This window comes from Stigmatopora nigra, chromosome 9 (assembly GCF_051989575.1).
Source record: "Stigmatopora nigra isolate UIUO_SnigA chromosome 9, RoL_Snig_1.1, whole genome shotgun sequence".
Classification (NCBI taxonomy): Eukaryota; Metazoa; Chordata; class Actinopteri; order Syngnathiformes; family Syngnathidae; genus Stigmatopora; species Stigmatopora nigra.
Window position 1 is genome coordinate 13,100,199 of NC_135516.1, and position 26,474 is coordinate 13,126,672.

A 26,474-nucleotide genomic window follows, 5' to 3' on the forward strand; every position below is an offset into this window, starting at 1 on the left:
TAAAACCCCGCCCTTAAAATGAAAACATGACTAATAGTCAATTTGCCTTTAGTTTTTTCATTAGAAGAGCATTAGAAAATGAGATATTGGGCTTCATTTTTTCGTACGTATCGCTGGGAAAAGGCTCAGAAGATGGGAAAATCCGCCCTGGCCACTGCGAAATATGACTTTTGACGTTCAGGATGTAATCAGAGTGTAAAGTAGAAGAAGCAGCCTGCATAAAAGCCTCATCTGATTCCCGCCCGCAGTTCCTGAAAGGCAGAGAGCATCCATCTCCCTACATCCAAGGTTCCCACACCCCCGTAGCAACCTTAATGATATTCTCCCGCTGCCCGACAATTCATTTTGGCGTTGGCATCCGCTGCATATTAATAGAAAAATAACATAACTCTGCTGGCACCGACTTTAAAAGAAGCCCCCTACGTTATTTATTTTTATTTTTTCCATTTTTTTGCACTAGTGGAGGAAGAACAAAAAGTTGCCAGTATGACATAAAAAGGAATAATAGGGTTAAAAAAAAAAACGTTTTTCACTGCTAAGCGATGATGAGAAGGAAGCAAGGTGTTCCGCTTGGGGGGGGGGGGGGGGGAGTTTAGATCACGCAACATCCGAGACGATGCGCTAAAAATAGATGGAGGAAAAGCTTTTCGAACCTTCGAGGTGTCGCTTGGGTTCACATGGGGCGCGGGAACGGAGATACTTGCTTTTTTCCGAGAAGATTCACAAATAAACGGAATGTTTTTTTTTAAATCTCAAGATATAAGATAATGCACACCCTGTTTGCTTGTGTACTCTCTCTTTAAATTCAAATGTTTATCATCGTTGATGTACAGTGGTTATAAAAAAAATTGGGAATTCATTTATTGTCATTATACAAGTGAGATTTCATCACCAAGTGCACAAATAACAAGAACAAACTGACAAATAAATCAATCAATAAATAATGATAAATAATCCATAAAAAGTCAGTAATTAATAATACATAAATGAGATGTCAACAATATAAATAAGTAGGGAAATGCACAAATGGCAACAACAAAAGAATAGATAAATAATCAATAAATAATATTAATTAATAAATAATTGAATATGTAGTAGTAAACATAGATAAGTAGTCAAAATAATAAGTAGTCATCAAAATAAGTCTTCAAAATGATAAATAAGTAGTAGTCAACATAGATATGTCGTCAACATAATAAATAAGTAATCATTATCATAGATAAGTATTCAAAATGATAAAGTACTAATCGACATACATATGTAGTCAGCATAGTAAATAAGTAGTAGACAACATAGATACGTTTTCAAGGGATCTCAAAAATACCACATTTTTCATTTTCCCTTCAAAGTAATACATTTGTACTCAATCCTCTTACCTATTAAAACCATGAATATGGAGGTGAAATTTGTAAATCAGGGGGCGGCTTATACGAGAGAAATTGTCAAATTCAACAATTTTAAGGCAATTTTAAAGGATGAGTGGGTGGCTTATTTGTGAGTAACTACGGTAGTAGTCAACGTAGATAAGTGGTCAACGTAGATAAGTGGTCAACGTAGATAAGTGGTCAACGTAGATAAGTGGTCAACGTAAATAAGTGGTCAACGTAGATAAGTAGTCCACATAGATAAGTAGTCCACATAGATAAGTAGTCCACATAGATAAGTAGTCCACATAGATAAGTAGTCCACATAGATAAGTAGTCCACATAGATGAGTAGTCCACATAGATAAGTAGTCCACATAGATAAGTAGTCCACATAGATAAGTATTCCACATAGATAAGTAGTCCACATAGATAAGTAGTCAACATAGATAAGTAGTCAACATAGATAAGTAGTCAACATAGATAAGTAGTCAACATAGATAAGTAGTGAACATAGATAAGTAGTCAACATAGACATAGTCATCATAATTGAGTAGTGAACATAGATAAGTAGTCAACATAGATAAGTGGTCAACATAGATAAGTGGTCAACATAGATAAGTGGTCAACATAGATAAGTGGTCAACATAGATAATTAGGCAATAAATGAGTAGGTCTAACATCTAACCGCCATCGATCGTCCCACTTAGAACAAATAACCTCGCTAGGCGCTACTTCTTCGTAGACCGGCGCGGACGCTAATTTCCCCCGGAGGAAATTCACGTGCCGCTCGTTTCAACTTTTTTAATTGCATTAATCCCGAAAGTCAATAACAAGTTACTGAAGTGACTGACAGGCACATTACTCTCCATTAACTCACCTGGACGACAGACGGCGGTGTGCCGGTATTAGGTTTGTCGCCCCGACGTCATTCCGGCTACCCGGAGGCCACGTCCAATGACGGCGTTCCCGAGTGTCAGGCCAAATCAACGGGCCGATGCATCAAAGACACCGCGAGATTGTCGACGTTGGTTTCTCCGCCTTTGTTCCAAGACGGCTTCAATAAAAGCGTCGTCGGCGGGGGCGGCGGTTTGTTTGTCAGCTGTCGCCGCGTTCCTTTCCCGACGAGGTCGTAATTGAGCGGCGGGAGGCGAGGCGCGACAGGTCGCCTGGGGGGGGGGGGGGGGGGGGATGGTGGGGGTCTTATCCCCCGTTTGGGTCTCCGTCAAGATCCGTCTCGGCGGACAGGCTTCTGAAAATAACTCGTCAGAATACCTTGGTGGACTTGTTGTGTAATCTTTAGCTTTAGTGCTTCATTTCCTGTTATGTGGCTAGACTCGGGGGTGCTGGAGTTCAGTCCATTTTGGATAATTATGGATTGTGTGTTTGTGTATATATTAAGATATAGATGGATATACTATATAGCTGTAAAATGGTGTCATATGGTGACAGATTATAGATTACAGATTATAGTCATGAGTTTAATATCGAAATACTGTTTAATATCTAAGTACTGTTTAATATATAAGTACTGTTTGATATCTAAGTACTGTTTGATATCTAAGTACTGTTTGATGTCTAAGTACTGTTTGATGTCTAAGTACTGTTTAATATCTAAGTATTGTTTAATATCGAAGTATTGTTTAATATCTAAGTACTTTTTAAAATCTAAGTACTGTTTAATATCTAAGTACTGTTGAAACGAGCTCTCAAAATTATATTCATGAGAGTTTCATATCTTAATATCTACTGTTTTCAACAGTACTTACATATTAAACAGCACTTACATATTAAACAGTACTTAGATATTAAACTCTCTCTCATGAATCAACAGTAGATATTTAGATATTAAACTCTCTCTCATGAATATAATTTTGAGAGCTGGTTTCACCAGCAGACTGTCACCATTTGACCGGCGACCAAAATACTGGCGACCAAACGTCCGGTCACGATACAGTTGCTCTATGAATACTGAACCCACAGTTCATCCCATATAGTTAGGTCTATCTACCTGTACACAGTCAGTGACTTCATTTAAAGGTAAATTGTCTAAAACTGTAAAATACCCCCTTTTAGGAACTGTATAAAAAAACCTAATACTACCAGAACACATCTCAGGCAAAGTTTATTTTCACCCGACTTCCTCGATAGAGGCTGCTCATTGGCCAAAATAGCTCCACCAGCTGCAGTTATCCACATTTCCTCCCCAAAAGAAAATCCTCATTATCCGTTATGCAGTTGGGAGATCCACACTTTGGTGGTAACCCAGGAGACAAGGCGCCCATGCAAAAAAAAAAAACAAAAAAAAACACACAAAAATACCCCAAAACACAAAATTGCCATTTTACTGAGCCACACATCTGGCACATCAAAATCCCAAAAGTGTTTTGATTTAGGTAGCGACCTACATTTTTATTTTCCCGCCTCCTGTTTTGTGGATTTTCCAAATTTTTTTTTGTGTATGCTATCAATCCTCAGACGTTGAGACATTTTTTTTTTTTTATAGCCAGACAACAAAGAGCTGGCAAATACGCCATCGCTGTGGCAACGCATATGTCCGTGTCATCTTTTGACAGCTGTGGGGATTATGGGAAGGAATTTGATGCAGGTAAATATTAGCATTCGGAGTGAAAAAGACAGTTGCCCACCGTGACTAAGACCACCTAGATTATCCTTGCAATATACAAGTCCCTCTTGTTAGGTTTGGGGATGAACAGCAGATTGTACCAGATTGTTCTTGGGTTGTAACACACAGGTGTTGGTGTTATCCGACATTATCTCATATTCCGTGTATACACCGGTCAAATGGTGACAGAGAGTTTACTGTTGAAACCAGCTCTCAAAATTATATTCATGAGAGAGAGAGTTTTATATCTAAGAGAGACAGTTTAATATCTAAGTATTATTTAATATCAAAGTATTGTTGAAACCAGCTCTCAAATTTATATTCATGAGACAGAGTTTAATGTCTAAATATCTACTGTTTTTAACAGTACTTGGATACTAAATAGTACTTAGATATTAAACAGTACTTAGATACTAAACAGTACTTGGATGTTAAACAGTATTTAGATTTTAAACAGTACTTAGATATTAAACAGTACTTCGATATTAAACAGTACTTCGATATTAAACAGTACTTCGATGTTAAACAGTACTTCGATATTAAACAGTATTTAGATATTAAACAGTATTTAGATATTAAACAGTACTTCGATATTAAACAGTACTTCGATATTAAACAGTACTTGGATATTGAACAGTACTTGGATATTAAACAGTACAACAGTACTTAGATATTAAACAGTACTTGGATATTAAACAGTACTTGGAGATTAAACAGTACAACAGTACTTAGATATTAAACAGTACTTAGATTTTAAACAGTACTTAGATATTAAACGGTACTTAGATATCAAACAGTACTAAGATAACAAACAGTACTTAGATATTAAACAGTACTTGGATATTAAACAGTACTTGGAGATTAAACAGTACAACAGTACTTAGATATTAAACAGTACTTAGATTTTAAACAGTACTTAGATATTAAACGGTACTTAGATATCAAACAGTACTGAGATAACAAACAGTACTTAGATATTAAACAGTACTTGGATATTAAACAGTACTTAGATATTAAACATTACTTTTATATATTAAGCAGTACTTTTATATATTAAACTCTCTCTCTTCGATATTAAACTCTGTCTCATGAATATGATTTTGAGAGCTGGTAAAATAACCATCCAACATGTTTTTTGACAAAAAAAATCAGTTTTGCTTAGTCAAAATTTGCTTATCCAGTCAGCGGCAGAGTTCATGTATCATTAAAAAAAAAACGAGTTTGAGCGCACACTCTTGTCACTTTTGCACTCCCACACACTGCAGTAAAGCACAAACAAACGCGCTATAAATAGCTTTCCTACTGCAGGTCTTCTTCCTGTACACCTTTTTATACCGCGGGATTTGTGTCAGAAGAAAAGGCAATTAAGGGAAAGTTTGGCAGCCTGCAAAAATGTGCGCTTGTGTATGCATCGCATCAGAAAAGTTCACTCAAAGAAAATCGTTTATGAAAGCAAGTTTCCCTGAGATGGAAGTTATTAGGGTAACTGCACACCGGGAGAATTGTCAAAAAGAATTGTTGACTAGCGGTTTTATGGATGCGGTATACAGTCGGATATCGCGGTTAGTGTAGACCAGACATGGCCACCATCATCGAAAAATCGCAAAGTTGGGTCTCGGAAGTGACGGTATACTCACTTCAACATATATTGAAGGGTACAGGGGTAGTATTATACTCTTCCACCGTGTATATAAATGTATATATGTATATATATAGGTATATAAATGTATATATATGCATAAATATGTATATAAATGTATACATATGTATATAAATGTATACATATGTATATAAATGTATACATATGTATTTGAATGTATATATATATATATATATATATATATATATATATATATATATATATATATATATATATATATATATATATATATATATATATATATATATATATATATATATATATATATATATATATATGTATACATTTATATACATATATATTTATATATATATACATTTATTTACATATATACATTTATATATATGTAAATAAATGTATATATATGTATATAAATGTATAAAACTGTATATATGTGAATGTAAATGTATATATATGTGTATATAAATGTATATAAATGTGTATATAAATGTATATATATGTATATAAATGCATATATATGTATATACATGTATATATATGTATTTACATGTATTTATATGTATATACATGTATATATATGTATATACATGTATATATATGTATATACATGTATATATATGTATATAAATGTGTATATATATATGTATATAAATGTGTATATATATGTATATAAATGTATATATGCATATAAATGTATATATATGTATATAAATGTATATATATATATGTATATAAATGTATATATATATATATATATAAATGTATATATATATATATATATATATGTATATATGTATATGTACATGTATGTGTATATAAATGTATATATATATATCTATGTATAAATGTATATGTACATGTATGTGTATATATATGTATGTGTATAAATGTATATGTATATATATGTATATGTATGTTTATGTATATATATATATATATATATAAATAATAGAAATCCATTTATTGTATCTTGAGGGCGTCTTCTAATTTCAAAAAGAAGGCCTGAAGGAAGAAGCGTACGTTTATTTGCGTTCAGCACGTCTTCTAAAATATGACATAATTGAAGCCGTGAAATGTCATTAGACGACAGCGTCGCCGCCGAATCGGTTACCACGCTTTTCTTTTACTAGAAATGAAAAAAAAAAGGCTCCAACTCGATTTGCGGCTCCCATAGAGTTGTCGTGATGGTATTATTGCAGACAAATGTCAGATATTAAGACGGCAGAGAATATGGAAGGAATAAAAACCTGAAGGGAAATCTCATCATAGGAGAAGTGGAAGACCAATCAAAATAATGGCGGTCGCTCCATGTACACTTTAAGGGAAAATCCATAGCGTGTATTCAGTGCGATATTGCGGACATAATTCTACGGTTTTCATGTCTTTATTGGCAGAGTAAACCGCAAGAATTAGTTAACGGTTAGGGAGAATAACTTTCAGTTATATGGTGGTCTTTATTTTCTTTAAAATGCTGCTTGGAGCAAAAAAAAATCCCAATGATTGCCTGGCTAATATTATGTTGTCAAACTTTTATTACATGTTAAATAACTATTAGGAACTATTAGTATGTTTTACATCATCTAGTGGGTTGTGAAATAAATGGGTGGTAATATGAAATGTTTAAAACACACAATAATTATTCGCAGAACCATAATAAAAACTAATTAAAGCATAAATAGAACAATAAATACTCTGTTAAATGATTAAGAATAGAATACAGTAATCCCTCGAATATTGAGGTTAATGTAGACCAAATATGGCCGCGGAAATTTAAATATCGAGAAGTTTTATTATATATTTTTTCTTTAGTGCTTCCATTAATAAGTTTCAGCGTGAATTTTTAATTTTTTATGAACTTAAAAGGAAAAATTAAATAATTAATAGCGAAAAAAAATTGCAGTGATTTTGCGATAAACGAGGGATTACTGTAATGTCTTTTTAAAAGTACTTTTTCCCCCACAATGTCAAATTTTTCCAATGAATTAATTCCCAAAAAAATATCTGCATAAAATCCTGTCAAAAATAAATGTTTATTAATAAAATATACTGCTAAAATCAGTTAGCATTATTCAAAATGTACTTTTCATTTCACACTTAATACCTTTTCATTCAAAAAAAATCATTTCCGTCCAGAAAATAATCCTTTTAAATCCCTCCAAAAAAAAATAATAATTCTACGAATATGTTGAATATATTTGTGTAAAAATCAATGATATTTTTGCTTGTTAGCGCTGCTAAAAACCAGCTTCGGGGAAGCAAATGGAAAATTGCAGTGAATTTGCGTTAAATGAGGGATTACTGTAATGTCTTTTTAAAAGTACTTTTTTCCCCCACAATGTCAAATTTTTCCAATGAATTAATTCCCCAAAAAAATATCAGCATAAAATCCTGTCAAAAAATACTGTTTATTAATAAAATATACTGCTAAAATCAGTTAGCATTATTCAAAATGTACTTTTCATTTCACACTTAATACCTTTTCATTCGAAAAAAATCATTTCAGTCCAGAAAATAATCCTTTCAAATCCCTCCAAAAAAATAATAATAATTCTCCGAATATGTTGAATATATTTGTGTAAAAATCAATGATATTTTTGCTTGTTAGCGCTGCTAAAAACCAGCTTCGGGGAAGCAAATGGAAAATTGCAGTGAATTTGCGTTAAATGAGGGATTACTGTAATGTCTTTTTAAAAGTACTTTTTTCCCCACAATGTCAATTTTTTCCAATGAATTAATTCCAAAAAAAAATATCAGCATAAAATCCTGTCAAAAAATACTGTTTATTAATAAAATATACTGCTAAAATCAGTTAGCATAATTCAAAATGTACTTTTCATTTCACACTTAATACCTTTTCATTCAAAAAAAATCATTTCAGTCCAAAAAATAATCCTTTCAAATCCCTCCGAAAAAAAAAAAATAATTCTCCGAATATGTTGAATATATTTGTGTAAAAATCAATGATATTTTTGCTTGTTAGCGCTGCTAAAAACCAGCTTCGGGGAAGCAAATGGACGCATAACGAATGAGCTTCATTATCAGGATGATGATTTTTAAGAGGTTTGGCGAATGGGAAAGATTCACAAGAGGGATGCAAATCAACAATATTTCATCAACAACGCACTCGTCCAAAAAAGCCTTCCATTTTTTTGATATGATGGAGATCAAGTAGGGGGGGTCTTCAATTGAAAAAGCAACTAGGGGAACGCAATTAATTTCACCTTGGAGGAGAAACGTCTGCCTTGGCTAATGAATGTAAACACACCACCATTTTTTTCTCCCCTCCGTCTTTCATCTATCCGAGCCAGCGTTGATCAGTGAGTCATCATTCCGCAATCCCCCGCCCCCTTCTTAAGACCCTCCCTTTCCTCGCACCACCATGCCGGGACCACCTTCTAATCTAATTGTTTTGTAACCCAGGGATGGCGCCGGGGATGACTCATAATTTGGTGTCGGAGAAGAGATATTATGTCGTACGCCCACTTTTGCCATTTGTTTCCTTCAATATTTAGTGTTGGTAAATAGGATGGTATGTTGGTGGTGTCTATTCGGTTTTTAAAAGAGGATTTAAGAGAGCACGTTTAGAATGGTGACCGGACGTTTGGTCGCCGGATGTTAGGTCGCCGGACGTTTGGTCGCCGGTCTTTTGGTCGCCAGTCAAATGGTGACAAGAGAGTTTACTGTTGAAACCAGATCTCTAAATTATATTCATGAGAGAGAGTTTAATCTCTAAGTACTGTTTAATATCTAAGTACTGTTTAATAGTATCTAAGTACTGTTTAATAGTATCTAAGTACTGTTTAATAGTATCTAAGTACTGTTTAATATATAAGTACTGTTTAATATCTAAATACTGTTCAATATTTAATTACTGTTATATTATCTAAGTACTGTTATATTATCTAAGTACTGTTATATTATCTAAGTACTGTTATATTATCTAAGTACTGTTATATTATCTAAGTACTGTATATCTAAGTTCTGTTTAATATCTAAGTACTGTTATATTATCTAAGTACTGTATATCTAAGTTCTGTTTAATATCTAAGTACTGTTTAATATCCAAGTAGTGTTTAATATCCAACTACTGTTTGATATCTAAGTACTGTTTAATATCTAAGTACTGTTTAATATCTAAGTACTGTTTAATATCTAAGTACTGTTTAATATCTAAGTAGTGTTTTTAATATCTAAGTACTGTTTGATCTCTAAGTACTGTTTGATATCTTAGTACTGTTTAATATCTAAGTACTGTTTAATATCTAAGTACTGTTTAATATCTAAGTAGTGTTTTTAATATCTAAGTACTGTTTGATCTCTAAGTACTGTTTGATATCTTAGTACTGTTTAATATCTAAGTACTGTTTAATATCTAAGTACTGTTTCATATCTAAGTAGTGTTTAATATCTAAGTACTTTTTAATATCTAAGTATTGTTAAAACCAGCTCTGAATTATATTCATGAGAGAGTTTAATATCTAAATATCTACTTTTTTCAACAGTACTTTGACATTAAACAGTACTTGGATATAAAACTCTCTTTCTTAGATATTATACTCTCTTGACCGGCGACCAAACGTCCGAGCACCGTTTAGAAAGGCGATTACGCTTTTGTGCAAAAGATCGGACTAATGATATATTCATTTTTGATTGCATTTTGATTGATGTGTAAAAATCCCTGAAAGTGAACCTCAGAGGCTAATGTCTTTGTTTTGGTCCTATTTTCCAACTAAAAGGCTGTTTAGGAATGATTTAGATTGTAAATTCCACCCGCTAAAAGCGCATGGTTGTGCAGTTATCGTCCATCAGAGTTAATCTGCTGCACCCATCTTTGTACAAAATTCATCTCTACTGCCAAAGGTGCATTTACCAATTTGTACTAAAGCTTTAACTCTTAGATTAAATAAATATTAAGCTGTTTAGGCCATTTCTTATGCTCAATTTCTATGTTTTTTGTTCAAATACCATCGGTTTAAACTTCCAAATCTCTCATTTCATCCTCACAAGGGTCGCAGGGGGTGCTGGAGCCTATCCAAGCCAGTTATATGCGAGAAATTGTAAAATTCAATGATTTTAAGGCAATTTTAAGGATATGGCTTATATTTATATACATTTTTTGGTAGATAAGAACTTTATTCCAGCTTGGATTCAGGAAATTTCCTTGGTTTTTGTAGCAATACAGACACAGAAGACATTGTAGAACTAGTTAAAAAAACTGGAGCCACAATACAATCATAGTAAAACCAATTACACAACAGTATTTCTAATAAATATACAGCAGAATGAAAAAGTATGTGAAACTTTTGCAAAGTATTACGCCATTTTTGCATAGCTATGACATTTTTCTGCGACAGTAGAAAAGAAAGAGGAATAAATCGATTTTTTTCTTCAAAAAAAGGGTGTTAACGCTTTTAACGGAATGAAAAATCTGATAAATGTCATAAAAAAAAAAGAAGAAAAAATGGAATTGACCCACAGTGTGAATTAGGAGTGATGATAGTGTTACCGGAATAGAAAAAAAAATGAGAAAAAAAAGGCTTTTCATCATGTCACCGTCATTATCTGTGAACTTCTTCTAAAAGAAAAAAAAAAAAACGTAATCACACATCACATAGAACGAGAGGTGAAAAGATTTCTTCAAAAAATGTGTGAACATTTGGCACTTTTTTTTTTGGTGGCTGTAATAGTGAATCCAAAAACTCAAGGAGGAGATTAAGGAGCAGCCATCTTTAAAAAAAAAAGTTATGAGGACATTCCAAATGCCACAAAAACATGGCTGTCAGGTCTCAAAAACTAATTAACACCACTAAGTCCTTTAATAAAGAATACGCCATTTTTTTTCTTGGTTTGGTGACCTTTTAGTTTTAATGATAGCGGATACCAGCGTGGCATATTTTGGCAATATTTATTGACCCTGGACCGTATAACATTGATTTTTTTTACCTATTAATATCAGGAATGGTCTAAAAAAAACGTTATTGACGTCATTAGGGTATCTGGAAAGGTTGATTGTTTCATATTTATTGTAATGTTTACATTTATTCAAATATGCTGTACTGTAATCGTGACATATTTACCATTAGGAAACACTAGGTGGCTGCCTATAATGTCAAGTAACTATGGAAAATAAAAATAAGGGTTACATTAGATTATTTTGGATTACTTTGGTTTACTTTGGATTACATTGGATTGCATTGGAATACCTTTGATTACCTTAGATTGCCTTAGATTATTTTGGATTACATTATATTACATTGTATTCTATTATATTCCATTAGATTACATTAAATTACCTAAAATTACATTACATTAGATTACATTAAATTACCTAAAATTACATTAGATTAGATTACACTAGGTAGATTATATTATATTAAATTAAATTGCATTACATTAGATTACATTACATTAGATTACATTAGGTTAGATTAGATTACATTAGATTAAATTACTTTACATTAGATTACATTACATTAGATTACATTAGTTTAGATTAGATTACATTAGATTAAATTATATTACATTAGATTACATTACATTAGATTACATTAGGTTACATTAGATTACATTAGATTAGATTAGATTGAATACAGACACAGGAAAATACATATTTGACATAAATAAATGGGTAATAAATAACTAATTTTGGGAATATTTTGAAGGAAAGACAAACTCAAACAAGGTTGCATCTGGAAGTCAGGGTGGAGGCGGGGCCAATAGAGCCAAGAAGGTATCAAAATTTCAAAGAAAATTAGACTTAAATTTAGTATAAGGTCATATTAAATTAATTTTTGAGTGTATCTGCATCGTAATCCAAGTTCATTTCAATTTGTTGATGTTTTATTACAAGCACGTTGCCATGCAAAAATGATGTTGTTTGTTTACCAACCCTCCCAGTTCATATCCGAAAAATATGTAAATGAGAAATGTCCAAGAAATGCATGAGAATTGATAGTTGGAAATGAGTTTTCTATAGTATCATGAGCCAAATATTGTATTTCAGTCTGCAAAGAATATAGGTGGCTTCTTCCTATGAGCTCTTTTACTTGTTCGGTGTCAACCGTCATATTGGATAGAAATGTCTTGAAAATCGACACAAATCTGATTAAATCCAGTCTCATCGTCTTGTGTGTGTGTGTGTTCAGGCATGGTGGCTCCTCCCTCTCGCCGATTGGTGACAAATGTCAAGGCGCTCTCCGGCGTCCTGAAGCACAGATTCATCTTGCTTACAACACTGCCGCACTTGACAGGTCAGATTGAGAAAAATGTCTGTTAGCCATGTGGGCGTGTGTTTCTACCCTGCCGCCGTTTTACCTTCTAATCCAGGAGCACCGTGCTCAATTGCCTGTGGGCTTGTTCTGTTCGTCCACAAGTGAACGGAATGATGATTTATAGCTCCTCCTTCATTCACTATTTGCGCGTACCTGGGTATCTGGGAGACTAATTGTGCGGGAGAGTTTTGGGGTGGAGGTTGCTCACCTGAGCTCAAATGCAGATCAGACTTGTGGGACACTGATTTTTTTAGTACTATTTGCACCACCACTACTACTACTACTATTTGCAATACTACGACTACTATTTCTACTACTATTTGAACTACTATTTGAACTACTATTTGAACTACTCTTTGAACTACTATTTGAACTACTATTTGAACTACTATTTGAACTACTATTTGAACTACTATTTGAACTACTATTTGAACTACTATTTGAACTACTATTTGAACTGCTATTTGAACTGCTATTTCTACTACTACGACTATTTCTACTACTATTTGCACTACTACTACTACTATTTGTACTACTATTTCTACTACTATTTGTACTACTACGACTATTTCTACTACTATTTGCACTACTACTACTACTATTTGTACTACTATTTCTACTACTATTTGTACTACTACGACTATTTCTACTTCTATTTGCACTACTACTACTACTATTTCTACTACTATTTGCTCTACTACTACTACTATTTCTACTACTATTTGCACTACTACTTCTACTATTACTACTATTACTATTTCTACTTTTCTACTGCTACTACTTCTACTACTACTAATTCTACTGCTACTACTTCTACTACTACTAATTCTACTGCTACTACTTCTACTACTACTAATTCTACTGCTACTACTTCTACTACTACTAATTCTACTGCTACTACTTCTACTACTACTAATTCTACTGCTACTACTTCTACTACTACTAATTCTACTACTACTACTATTTCTACTACTGCTACTACTACAGCATCATCTCTGTGATGTATAGTACAACTCTTAGCCTCTACTACTACAGCTTCATCTAGTGGATATATAACACAACCTACTACTACTTCTACTAATGCCACCACTACTACTTCTGCATCTTATACTCCAGTGCGCCTTATATAAGCAACACATTTTAAGATTTTCATTGAAGGTGTGCCTTATAGTTCGGAAAATATAGTATTTCTCCATATATAACCTCAACTATAACTAACTAGTTGCGGGGTAGTGTTTTGGACATCATTATTTATAAAACTCGTAAAAGCTGTAGTCTCAAAAAAAAAAAAGTTTTGCTTTTCTTCATAGAAATAAAACTCAATAGTATGACAAAGCGACCAATCCTTCTCAGATTCCTCATCAAATAGCATCAAGTGTAGCTGATCAGCCGAGTAAAATCCAGATTCGCCTTCATTAAAGTCGCGTCGGCCTGCCGAGCCTCGCTTCGGCTCCCCGCTGGTCTCCGTGCGCGCCCATGCTGACATATGAACCTCATTTCCAAACCCCCCCCCCACCCCTATCCAAGTGGAATGCCGACATCCATCCCGACCGTTTGAACCCCGGACCAGCTCGGGGTCTTTGATCTGCGTGTCTTTAAATAAAAGTGCACATAGAAGACAGCTACTGAAGTCAATTTTCACAAGTCATGTGGCGTCTCATCAAACAAGCCGTTAAATCCTTTTTTCCGCCATCTTTTATATGCACCAAAGCAAGTAGGTCGTATAATATCCCTCCATTTTCCCCAATTTTTTTAAAATTGATTATAATAATAAGACTACGAAAATAATTCTCATTAGCTCTATGCTAATTCGCTACTGACCCAAAACTTTAGGACCATAGATGTATTAAAATCATTTATGTCAGGACTACCTGAAGAAATATCCAGTAAAAAAAAGATTAAGTTTTGAACAAGAATAGAAAATTATACCATTCTTTGTCTGGTGCAAAACAGTAAATAATAATTCTAAGAACTCGCTAATCATCTGAAGCTATTGTGTAAGAAAAACAAACATAAATCCTTGATTTATAATTAAACCCACGCATTTTTTTTAATTAACCTTGCCATACGGATCACCAACCCTTGCAGAATTCTACAAATAGACTTTTTTTCCTCATTAAAATGAGAAAAATGATGCTAAAAAGTATTTTCTTGCAATCATAATTTACCATATGACTCCACACAGTTGCCTGAAGGTTAATAATCCAAAACATGGCACATAAATAACCTGCTAATCCTGAAAAGGTGAGATGACTGGCTGTTGGACCTTTTGGCTTAGCGGTTCCGTTGCCCCGTTGTTTCATTGGCAGGCCGGCAGTGGCGCGGTCACCGGCCGGAGGTCAGTCGCTCGGTCTCCGTGCCAAGTTTAGCAGCACATCGACTAGTGCAATTAAGCCTTATCATCGTCGTGGCTGCTGACAACTGCGACTGCTGGTGATTAATTGGAGAGTAGATGTGCAGATTTGGAATGGAATGGAATAGAATAGAATGGAATTGACGTTTTGTATGTGTGCTAATGAGAAGTTAAGGTGATAAGTAACTAGTAGGCTACATAAGTTGTAGTCTACATAATAAGTAAGTTGTAGTGTACATAATAAGTAAGTAGTAGTCTACATAATAAGTAAGTTATAGTGTACATAATAAGTAAGTAGTAATTTACATAATAAGTTATAGTGTACATAATAAGTAAGTAGTAGTCTACATAATAAGTAAGTTATAGTGTACATAATAAGTAAGTAGTAATCTACATAAGTAAGTTATAGTGTACATAATAAGTAAGTAGTAGTCTACATAATAAGTAGTAGTCTACATAATAAGTAAGTAGTAGTCTACATCATAAGTAAGTAGTAGTCTACATAATAAGTAGTAGTCTACATCTTAAATAAGTAGTAGTCTACATATGAGTAGTAGTCTATATAATGAGTAGTAGTCTATATAATGAGTAGTAGTCTACATAATGAGTAGTAGTCTACATAATGAGTAGTAGTCTACATCATGAGTAGTAGTCTATATAATGAGTAGTAGTCTACATAATGAGTAGTAGTCTTCATAATGAGTAGTAGTCTACATAATGAGTAGTAGTCTACATAAGAAGTAGTAGTCTACATAATGAGTAGTAGTCTACATAATGAGTGGTAGTCTACATAATGAGTAGTAGTCTACATAATGAGTAGTAGTCTACATAATGAGTAGTAGTCTACATCATGAGTAGTAGTCTTCATAAGAACTAGTAGTCTGCATAATCAATAACTAGTAGTCTACATTAGTAGTCTACGTAAGTTGTATATAGTCACATAATAAATAAGTTGTAGTCTACATATTAAATAAGTTAGTCTACATAAGTAGTAGTCTACATAAGTTGTAGTCTACATTAGTATGGTGTTCCACATGTTTGCTCACACATCTAATGAAATACATATCACCTATAATGCTATACATTTCAACTTTGATGAGACTTTTAAGGCAGTAAATGTTTAACCTTTGGACTTTTGCTACTATTTGTTGTCCTATATAGTCGACGCCCCCAAAGAGCCAAGTCAATAATAGCCAACGTGGTAAGAAAATGAAAAACAAGTCTGACTTATAAATAAACCGCGGCCAGGCTTTTCGTGTACACTTTGTAGTCGATTTCCTCCTCTTTTGTTGTTTGAGGAGGACGGACACCGGCTCGTCAAATAAAAAACGTCTATAGGACGTTCCGAAACCATGGCTATTTTGACCTTTCGCCCAGCGTACGCGTCGATGCGGTGGAACTGCTGTTTCCGAGGTTGGTCCCGCGTGACACACGCTGCTCTTGACAAGCGCCGTGTGGGGCGGCAGTAAGTAGCAGCCATTGATTGGACGGGTTGCTAGGGCGGCGGAGACGGAAGGGCGGCGGAGACGAAAGGGCGGCGGAGACGAAAGGGCGCCGCTGGTCGGACCGGATTGCCGTTGCGATAGAACAAATGATTGCATTTTTTTTTTAAGCTTGTTTAATCGAAGCGTGTATGAAGGAGTCGAAAGGAATGCTGTTTTTTGGTAGATTTTGTCGTTTGGGTTAGGGGTTAGGGTTAGGGGTTAGGGTTAGGGATTAGGTTTAGGGTTAGGGTTAGGGGTTAGGGGTTAGGTTTAGGGTTAGGGTTAGGCTGTGTTTAAATACAAGATGGTTAGGGTTAGGTTGAGTTTAAATACAAAATGGTTAGGGTTAGGGTGTGTTTAAATACAAAATGGTTAGGGCTAAGGTTAGGGTGTGTTTAAATACAAAATGGTTAGGGTTAGGGTATATATAGGGTTAGGGTTAGTGGTGTTTTAATACAAAATGGTTAGGGTTAGGGTATATATAGGGTTAGGGTATATATAGGGTTAGGGTATATATAGGGTTAGGGTATATATAGGGTTAGGGTTAGGGTATATATAGGGTTAGGGTATATATAGGTTTAGGGTTAGGGTATATATAGGGTTAGGGTTAGGGTATATATAGGGTTAGGGTTAGGGTGTGTTTAAATACAAAATGGTTAGGGTTAGGGTTGTTTCATCCTTGTTAGGGCCTATTATTTTGGGTTTGTCATTTAGTACATTTCGCCTTTGGGAATACTCCTGTTTTTGTGGCTGGTGTTGTTATTTGAAGTAGTGGTGTTATATGTGAAGCTCGCTAGGGTGTTCTGCTTGACTTTTTAGTGTATTTGTACTGTAGATGCTGAATTAAATGCTTTTTTTGAATAACGCACGACCACTTTCCAACAAAAAGTAGTATATACTCCCGCGCTAACTAACTGGAAAAAAAAAAACACTGAAAAAAATGCAACGCTCCGCCTTGTGCTCTGCGAAACAAATACTTGCTCAAAATCTTACTCTTATGTCAAATTGCTTGGCACTTATCTGTCGTTTTTCTTCATTTAAAAACACAATGTTAAAAGATTTCCGGAGAAATAAATTTCCTTTCAAAAGCAATTACGTTTTTTCCCCTTTTGGGAAAAAAAAACTATGGTCTGGTATTGTTTTTATTTTTTTTTTTAGTCAAGCCTGATTAATGTTGAGTCTCTCCCCGAGACCCCCCCTCAGATTTGAGAACCTTTCTCCAGCCAGAGGTGAGGCCTTTCCTCCCAGACACAATTACCGGCCGAGACAACCTTTCAAATGAAGACAGATAGGTCTCGCTGTCTCGTCGCAAAATAGCCTCTTGAATTTATCTGATGCTTGTCACCCCTCACCATAAAAAAAAAAAAACTCCTTCCTTTCTGGTATTTTACTTTTATTGCTCTTCTTTGTAAACAAGTTATCCTCGCGTCAACAAACCAGACACTTCATGTCCTCTATGTTGACTATTTTTCTCTTATTCGCCCCAAAACGGTCAAAATTTGCTATTAGCACAGATTTGCTACTTGACGTAGCGACAGGAAAGCTAAAAAATGTTGAAATTATGCAAAAAAATGATTTGTTGGGTTCTTTAAATCCAATGATGCATTGGAAGTGTACTTAATGGAAAATGAATAGTATACTCGTGGTGTTTGTCATGTGATAAGTTGTAATACAAAATTAAAAGTGGAGTTACACTAATCCATAACTACTGAATATTTACAGGCTTTTTAATCCAGCCCGCCAAGGTTTTCCAAATAATGTGTTTTTTTTCCCCCAAGATGGCGCCGTCATATTAGTATGACCCCCATATATTAATATTACTGTATTTTCACGACTATAGGGCGCACTGAAAAGTCTGAAATTTTCTCCAAAATAGACAGTGCGCCCTATAATCCAGTGCGCCTTATATATGGAAAAAAAAACTGAAAACCAAAAACGAAAAACCACCACTGTAGGATATTAAAAAAATACAAACGCCTGAACTGAAACAATACTGTTAAATATGCAGATGCCATCTTAGTTTACAAAATCTTCCATCATATAGCTCCTCCCCCACTGCAAGATTTTATGCAAAAAAATCCAAAACATCAACAATGGCTGGCTCTAGAGGTGACTGTAAAGTAGTGAATGCTTCATACCTGGAAGTCAATAGCAATTACCGTATTTTAACCACTATAAGGCGCACTTAAAAGTCTTAAATCTTCTCCAAAATAGACAGTGCGCCTTATAATACAGTGCGCCTTATAATACAGTGCGCCTTATATATGGAAAAATGTCATTCATTGAGGGTGCGCCTTATAATGCGGTGCGCCTTATAGTGGTGAAAATACGGTACATGGCATCATCTATAACCAAAATAAGCCCAAAAGACCAAATCTTCATCCCATCCAGGGATCCATCCCATCATATATAGCTAGAAATAATGCAGCAAAATGGCAGCACTCGTGCCTCATCACATTGGTTACTAAGGTGTCAATCTTGCACTCTCTTCGCACCACCTGATTTCCAACGACGTGTGATCGCGGCGTAGCCTGGGAAAATGGATGAATTACCGTGTCAAAACGACCAGCGGGCGCCCAGATCAACGTGCGACCGCTCAAGTGTACTTTAGCGGTAATGAGTCACAATCGCCGCGGCCCAAAAAAAAAGCCGGCGTGCCATTTTTCCTGGCTTATCGTGAGAGAGACTTTTCCGCTAGCTTTTGTCGGGTGGAAACCATGAAGGGGCTCACCCGCGGGAAACCCTCTGTTGATTAGTTGCCGTTCTTCCACAGCTGGGACACTTTGGAGGTTGAGGTGTCAGCCAATCACGTGTTTGCTGGCAAATTGGATTTTTTTTCGTTGTTGTTGCTTTTAAACAAATTAAGTTCGTATCTCAAGGTACCACTGTACTTTAAAATTGAATTAAGTTTAGTTGAGTGTGTCTGCATCGTTATCCAAGTTTATTTAATTTGTTTGTGTTATGTTACGAGCGCGTTGCCGTGCAAAAAGTCCAACCCCTCCATGAAATCTGTCTAATTTTAGTACTAATAAACACATTTCAGTACAATTAAAATACTAGTTATTTGTTACTTTGTTAATAGATGGTGAATTAGAACAAACAAAAATGTTTTTCCAATCCAAAATCCTGTTTTTGGGTGTTTTTTTCAGATAGTTGGAACAAATTAATCAGCTTTTAGTTCATTCCTATGGGAAACATTCATTTGAGTTACCATTAAATCAACATACGAGCTTAATCCTGGAACAAATTAAACTCATATCTTAAGGTACCGTATTTTCATGACTATAAGGCGCACCGCATTATAAGGCGCACCCTCAATGAATGAGATTTTTTCCATATATAAGGCGCACTGGATTATAAGGCGCACTGTCTATTTTGGAGAAAATGTAAGACTTTTAAGTGCGCCTTATAGTGGTGAAAATACGGTAATTGCTATTGACTTCCAGGTATGAAGTACTCACTCACTACTTTACAGTCACCTCTAGAGCCAGCCATTGTTGATGTTTTGGAGTTTTTTCTATAAAATCTTGCAGTGGGGGAGGAGCTATATGATGGAAGATGTTATAAACTAAGATGGCATCTGCATATTTAACAGTATTGAGTATTCAGTTCAGGCATTTGTGTTTTTTTTAATATCCGACAGTGGTGGTTTTTCGTTTTTGGTTTTCTGTTTATTTCCATATATAAGGCGCACTGGATTATAAGGCGCACCGTCTATTTTGGAGAAAATGTAAGACTTTTAAGTGCGCCTTATAGTCGTGAAAATACGGTACCACTGTATAATTACATTTTTGACAACTTTTAAGGCTTATATGCGAGTAAAAACAACAAATCCTCCTCTTTCTTCCCATCAAAACACCATACCTCCTCCAAATACCATGATTAAACCCCCACAACAACAACAATACCTCCAAATACTTTCCACCAACTACCCCCTAAGGAATAATTTCGACTTTTTATTTATTTATTTTACGACCTTTCTGCCAGAGATCATCTGTTTTCCGAGTATTTTTCATCGGTGCCGACGTCTCCTTGATTCATTGCACCGTAACCCTCTCCGCCATCAAAGACTTGACATTATCGTGGCCCTGGAGGGGGTGCTGGAGTCCATTACAAATTCATGTGACCTGTTAGCTTCCACCCACCGCCACCACAGGGAAGAAAGGGGGCGGGGCTTTTACCTGTGGACGGAAAAGTCAGGCGGTTCAGCGGCGGCGCTACGCTAATGAGTCGGAGACGAGATAGGAATTTTAAAGGGGTGACAATAATGCTGATGGCCCCCACTGTATGTAATGATTACCCGCGAGAAAGAAAGGGCAATACCTCAAAGTCCAATTAGTATGTGTCACTTTTCCTTACCTTATGTCGGCGTGTGGTGCTTTTCTCTACTTTTTAATTGCTTTTACATTTAAGTGTCATTCAAAGGACACTGATTCGCCATTTTTAAAGTTCTTGTGAGTCTTAGCTCACCTGCTGCCATTGCTGACAATTTAAACACAATTCCTTTTAATTGGGGATGGTTGAGAATCGACTAAGAAGGAGTCAAAGCTTGAGTAGGATTTTATAGATGTCAAATACTACGATAAGACAAAAAAACTAGAGGACAGTTTCTTCGAATGAGGCCTAGGTATAGTCTACATCTAGGAACTTTAGTCACTTTGTGCATCTACTATGTGTTGACTACTACTTATTTATTCTGTTGACTACTACTTATTTATTCTGTTGACTACTATTAATTTATTCTTTTGTCTACTAATTTATTCTTTTGTCTACTAATTTATTCTGTTGAATACTATTAATTTATTCTTTTGGCTACTTATCTTTGTTGACTACTTATTTATTCTGTTGACTACTTATCTATGTTGACTATTACATATTTATTCTGCTGGCTACTTATCTATGTTGACTACTACATATTTATGATGACTAATTTATGTTGACTACTGCTTAGTTATTCTGTTTGCTACTTATCTATGTTGACTACTGCTTAGTTATTCTGCTGACTACTTAGGTATTTGACTACTACTTATTTATTCGGTTGACTACTTATCTATGTTGACTACTACTTATTTATTCTGTTGATTACTTATCTCTGTAGACTGCTACTTATTTATTCGGTTGACTGCTTATTTATTCGGTTTACTACTTATCTATTTTGACTACTTATTTATTCGGCTGACTACTTATCTATGTTGACTACTACTTATTTATTCTATTGATTACCTATCTATATAGACTCATACTTAGTTATTCTGTCGACTACTTATCTATGTTGACTACTACTTATTTATTCTATTGATTACCTATCTATATAGACTCATACTTAGTTATTCTGTCGACTACTTATCCATGTTGACTATTACTTATTAATTCTGCTGCCTACTTATCCGGTGTACATGAAACCAAAATGTCAATATCCTCTCGTTAGCCCGTTGACGATCCATAATTTACACAAATACCCCCCCCCCCACCCCCCCACCCCCAAAAAAGGAAATCAAAACAATCTTGCCTTCCACAGTTTCTCATTTATTGCTCCAATTATTCGAGGCAAGTCGCAACAAAAGCACAACGGGCCTTTTTTTGGATGGAAACATCAAAGCACATATTCATCCAGCTGCGTCACACTATCATTCGTTAGAAAGGAAACTCGTGCGCTGATTAAAATGCCAGCGCCCCCCCCCCACCAAAACCAGAGGCCCCCCCCCCCCACTAGAGCCATCTGATAGACATAACCTTTAAGTGGGCTATTAGGAACATATTAAAAAAAGACTCATTTCCTGGGTACACGTTAACAGTGAATTATTAAAAGCGCCCAAACGGGGTAATGCCCCCCCCCCCCCCCCCCTGTCAAAAGAAATGAACCAGGCGCTAACCCTTCAAAATAAAATCACCTCTATTTGTGGCCAGAACTAACCAATCAAGACCATGTGTCTGATATCATTTTACATATTGATTAAAAGAGGTCAAACCCAATGATCCGATATCAATTAGCATTAGCTTAGCATCTCAACTAGGGTAACAAGTCAGGAGTTTAAATTAAAAATGCTGTCATGACCAATCCATTTTTTGTGCATCTGGAATGTTAATGTGGGGGATTTTCGTCTTGGCGGCCAATCAAAATGTAAATTTAAGGACAGCCTATCGATAAGTCGCCAAGATGGAAGAAAGATGGGCGCAAATATTATGGAGATGAGATTGTTAAGTCGGGTTGGGTGATTTGTTGGTGCTGCTTTAAAAGTGATTTACGCAAGTTGTAATGGAGGAATCGAAATGGTGTACAAATATTATTTTTTTAAAGCTGTACCGTAAACTTAATTTTAAATGAAGCTGAATTATGGATGATTAATCATCTAATAATTACTTTCAATTGGATGCAGTTGTCTTTTTCCATTTAAAGGTATAGTACATTGTAATACAATTTTTTTACTCTGTATTTTAATGTATACGTATATATTTGCGCCCAAAAAACTTGTAAAATTGTGCTATAAAAATCTGTTTGCTTTTTAATGTAAAAGAATACCTTGAAATACAACATTTTTTTGTATATGTATTTATTTCCAGCAAAAAAAACAAAAAAAGCTTGTAAATTTTGCTATAAAAATCTGCAAAATTGCGAGAAATATGCTATACTACTTTAAAGTTCCGTAATTTCGGACAATTGTGTTTTTGAACAATAATGTACATATGAAAGCCTTTCATAACTTGAACAATTGGTGAGTTAAAGCATTCGTAAGTAGAGGTATCACAATATACTTAGTTACATGTGTTAAAGTGGTGGCCCGGGGGCCAAATCTGGCCCGGGAAAGTAAATGATGAGTGCCAACCTTCTCTTTTGAAAATGAAGAGCATAAATATATTCAATTTCCTGATATTCCCCCTTTAAATCAATAATTGTCATTTTTTAATCAAATTTTCTATGTTTTTAGTTAAAAAATAGTTTTGTAAAATCTAAAAAAATAGATTTAAAAAAGCTAAAATAAACATTGTTTTAGATCTATAAAAAAAACGGAATAATCAGGGCTTTTAATCCAGTTATTTTAATCCATTTATAAAAAAAAAATCTAAATATTATATCTAAAATGGTCCCATGTAAAATCAAGTTGACGTTAAAGCGGCCCACACCATTGTACTAAGTATTACATACTATATTCAGCAGGATCACAAGGCATTTCTATTTTTACCTCTCATCCATGAGACCAAAGCGTCATGGCATGGCGTGGAGGGGAGGAAAAAAATCCCCCAGGCATGCATCTACTTGTAGGTGCGTGTCTGCCTGCAAGTGTTGGCGCGGCGTGAGAGAGGCCGGCGTTGGCTGGGCCTGCGGGGGACCACAGATGGAGCCTCTGGATTGGGTCGAGGAGTGGCAGGAAAGCCCATTTTGGCGTCTCCAATGTCTCACACACCCACTGCCGACCTTCCCTGACGCTTGGTCTTGACTCCCGGGCTTATTGATGCGCAGGTGAAGGAGAAAGCCCAAATCGTTAGCTGGCCGGGGTTTTCTTCCGAGATACTGTTGCGCCACGTTCACCTTGTGTATTTTGTGTACTTCAAGGCACAGTTTGAATGAATGGCCTCTCTTAAAATTGTCAAAGTGCACTGAATTATAAGACGTGATAATAGTAGTCGTAGGGGTGGTAGCTGGTGCTAGTAGTAATAGGGGATTGTGTTATACATCCACTAGATGGAGCTGTAGTAGTGGTGGTGGTGGTGGTGGTAGTGGTAGTGGTATTGGTAGTAGTGGTATTGGTAGTGGTGGTGCTAGTGGTCGTAGTAGTAGTAGTAGTGTTGGCAGTAGTAGTAGTAGTGTTGGCAGTAGTTGTAGTAGTGTTGGCAGTAGTAGTAGTAGTAGTAGTGTTGGCAGTAGTAGTAGTAGTAGTAGTGTTGGCAGTAGTAGTAGTAGTAGTAGTGTTGGCAGTAGTAGTGGTATTGGTAGTGGTGGTGCTAGTGGTCGTAGTAGTAGTAGTAGTAGTGTTGGCAGTAGTAGTAGTAGTGTTGGCAGTAGTAGTAGTAGTAGTGTTGGCAGTAGTAGTAGTAGTAGTGTTGGCAGTAGTAGTAGTAGTGTTGGCAGTAGTAGTAGTGTTGGCAGTAGTAGTAGTAGTAGTGTTGGCAGTAGTAGTAGTAGTAGTGTTGGCAGTAGTAGTAGTGTTGGCAGTAGTAGTAGTGTTGGCAGTAGTAGTAGTAGTAGTGTTGGCAGTAGTAGTAGTAGTAGTGTTGGCAGTAGTAGTAGTAGTAGTAGTAGTATTGGTGGCAGTAGTAGTAGTAGTAGTATTGGTGGCAGTAGTAGTAGTAGTAGTATTGGTGGCAGTAGTAGTAGTAGTAGTAGTAGTAGTAGTAGTAGTAGTAGTAGTAGTGGTGGTGGTGGTGGCAGTAGTAGTAGTAGTGTTGGCAATAGTTGTAGTAATGGTAGTAGTGGTGGTAGTAGTAATGGTAGTAGTGGTGGTAGTATTAGTAATGGTAGTAGTGGTGGTCGTAGTCGTAGTAATGGTAGTAGTTAGGAATGTCCCGATCACATATTTCTGATTGTCTCCATTTCAAGAGAAAAGACGACATGATTTTGGTGAAAAACTAATTGAAAATCTTACTCTCGTCGTTCATAAAATGAAGCTTCACTTTTCCCAAAAAAATTAAAAACGTTCCTTGTGAACAATAGAATGCAGCTAAGTAAACAATAATTATGATGCGAGTCAAACAGTGTTAACCTTATTAATGAAATCTCCAGGGTTTGACACGACGCCGCTTGTTGAAAATGTCGCTCACCAAAGCAATTTTGCACACAAATTGCCACGCGATACTAAAATCAATATCCACGTCTGCGGCTTTTTTTTTCTCTTCTTCTTCTTCTTCTTCCCAAAACGCAGCTAAATGTTCTTTTCGCACTCCCTTGGTCATAATAACGCTCAACCACCTACGCTGCGTATTTATACTCCCTTCACTTTGTCACATAGCGTGCTAACAATACTGACTTTATTCTTCAATAAACACACAAGCAGGGATCGTTTAAAAAATGATTCCATAACATGATAAAATAACTGTCAATCCTCAAATATATTACAACAACAAAAATACAAAACTTATTTCATTATTTACAATAAAACTGCAGAACAAAAATACCATAAAAAAACAAGAAAACTACCATCAATTCATCACATGGTATATTTTTTTATATAAATTTAAATAACCTCCAGCTATAGTACAAAAAAAATACACATATTATACTCTAAATTCATATTTACACTAAAAAACCTGCTTAAAAGTCAAGAAAATACTCATAAAAGAAGCTCAAATTTGGCTATTTTTCAACTATTTGTTGTTTTTTTGCATTAAAATCCCCCTTCAAAAACGCATTAATATTTCAAGAACGTTCTCCCTCGAATACTCACATTTCTCACTCAAGTGTAATCAGATCGGCGTTAAAGCCTCGACATGACGTATTGTAAACGAAAAGAAAAAAAAACAGAAAAGTCCAACCCTGACACAAAGACCTCCCTCCCTCCATCTTTGTCTGTCTCCATTTTGCGTGTCCGTTGTGTGCGAGTAAAGTGAGGAGACATCCCATCCTTTATAGACACTTAATGCATATTTCAGGAGCTGGCGTAAATCGCAGTGCACCTTCAATAATTGACAAAGCATTTGCTGAAAATGTAAAAATAGACTTCCAGATGTCTCGCTCCCGAATCCATTTTGGGAATTTTTCCATATAGGGCCCACCCCCCCACTTCAAAATGTGATGTAACACCTGCTATCATGACGTTGTGT

General features: G+C 35.3%; 1 protein-coding gene across 1 annotated transcript in view; it reads left to right on the forward strand.

Moving 5' to 3' along the window:
- The window catches only part of LOC144201772 (uncharacterized), a 72,471-nt gene that overhangs the window by 36,880 nt on the left and 9,117 nt on the right, over positions 1-26,474 (forward strand). Inside the window, exon 4 of the mRNA XM_077724535.1 lies at positions 12,756-12,860. Coding sequence (XP_077580661.1) covers positions 12,756-12,860 — 105 coding nt within the window. The remainder of the gene's footprint in view (positions 1-12,755; positions 12,861-26,474) is intronic.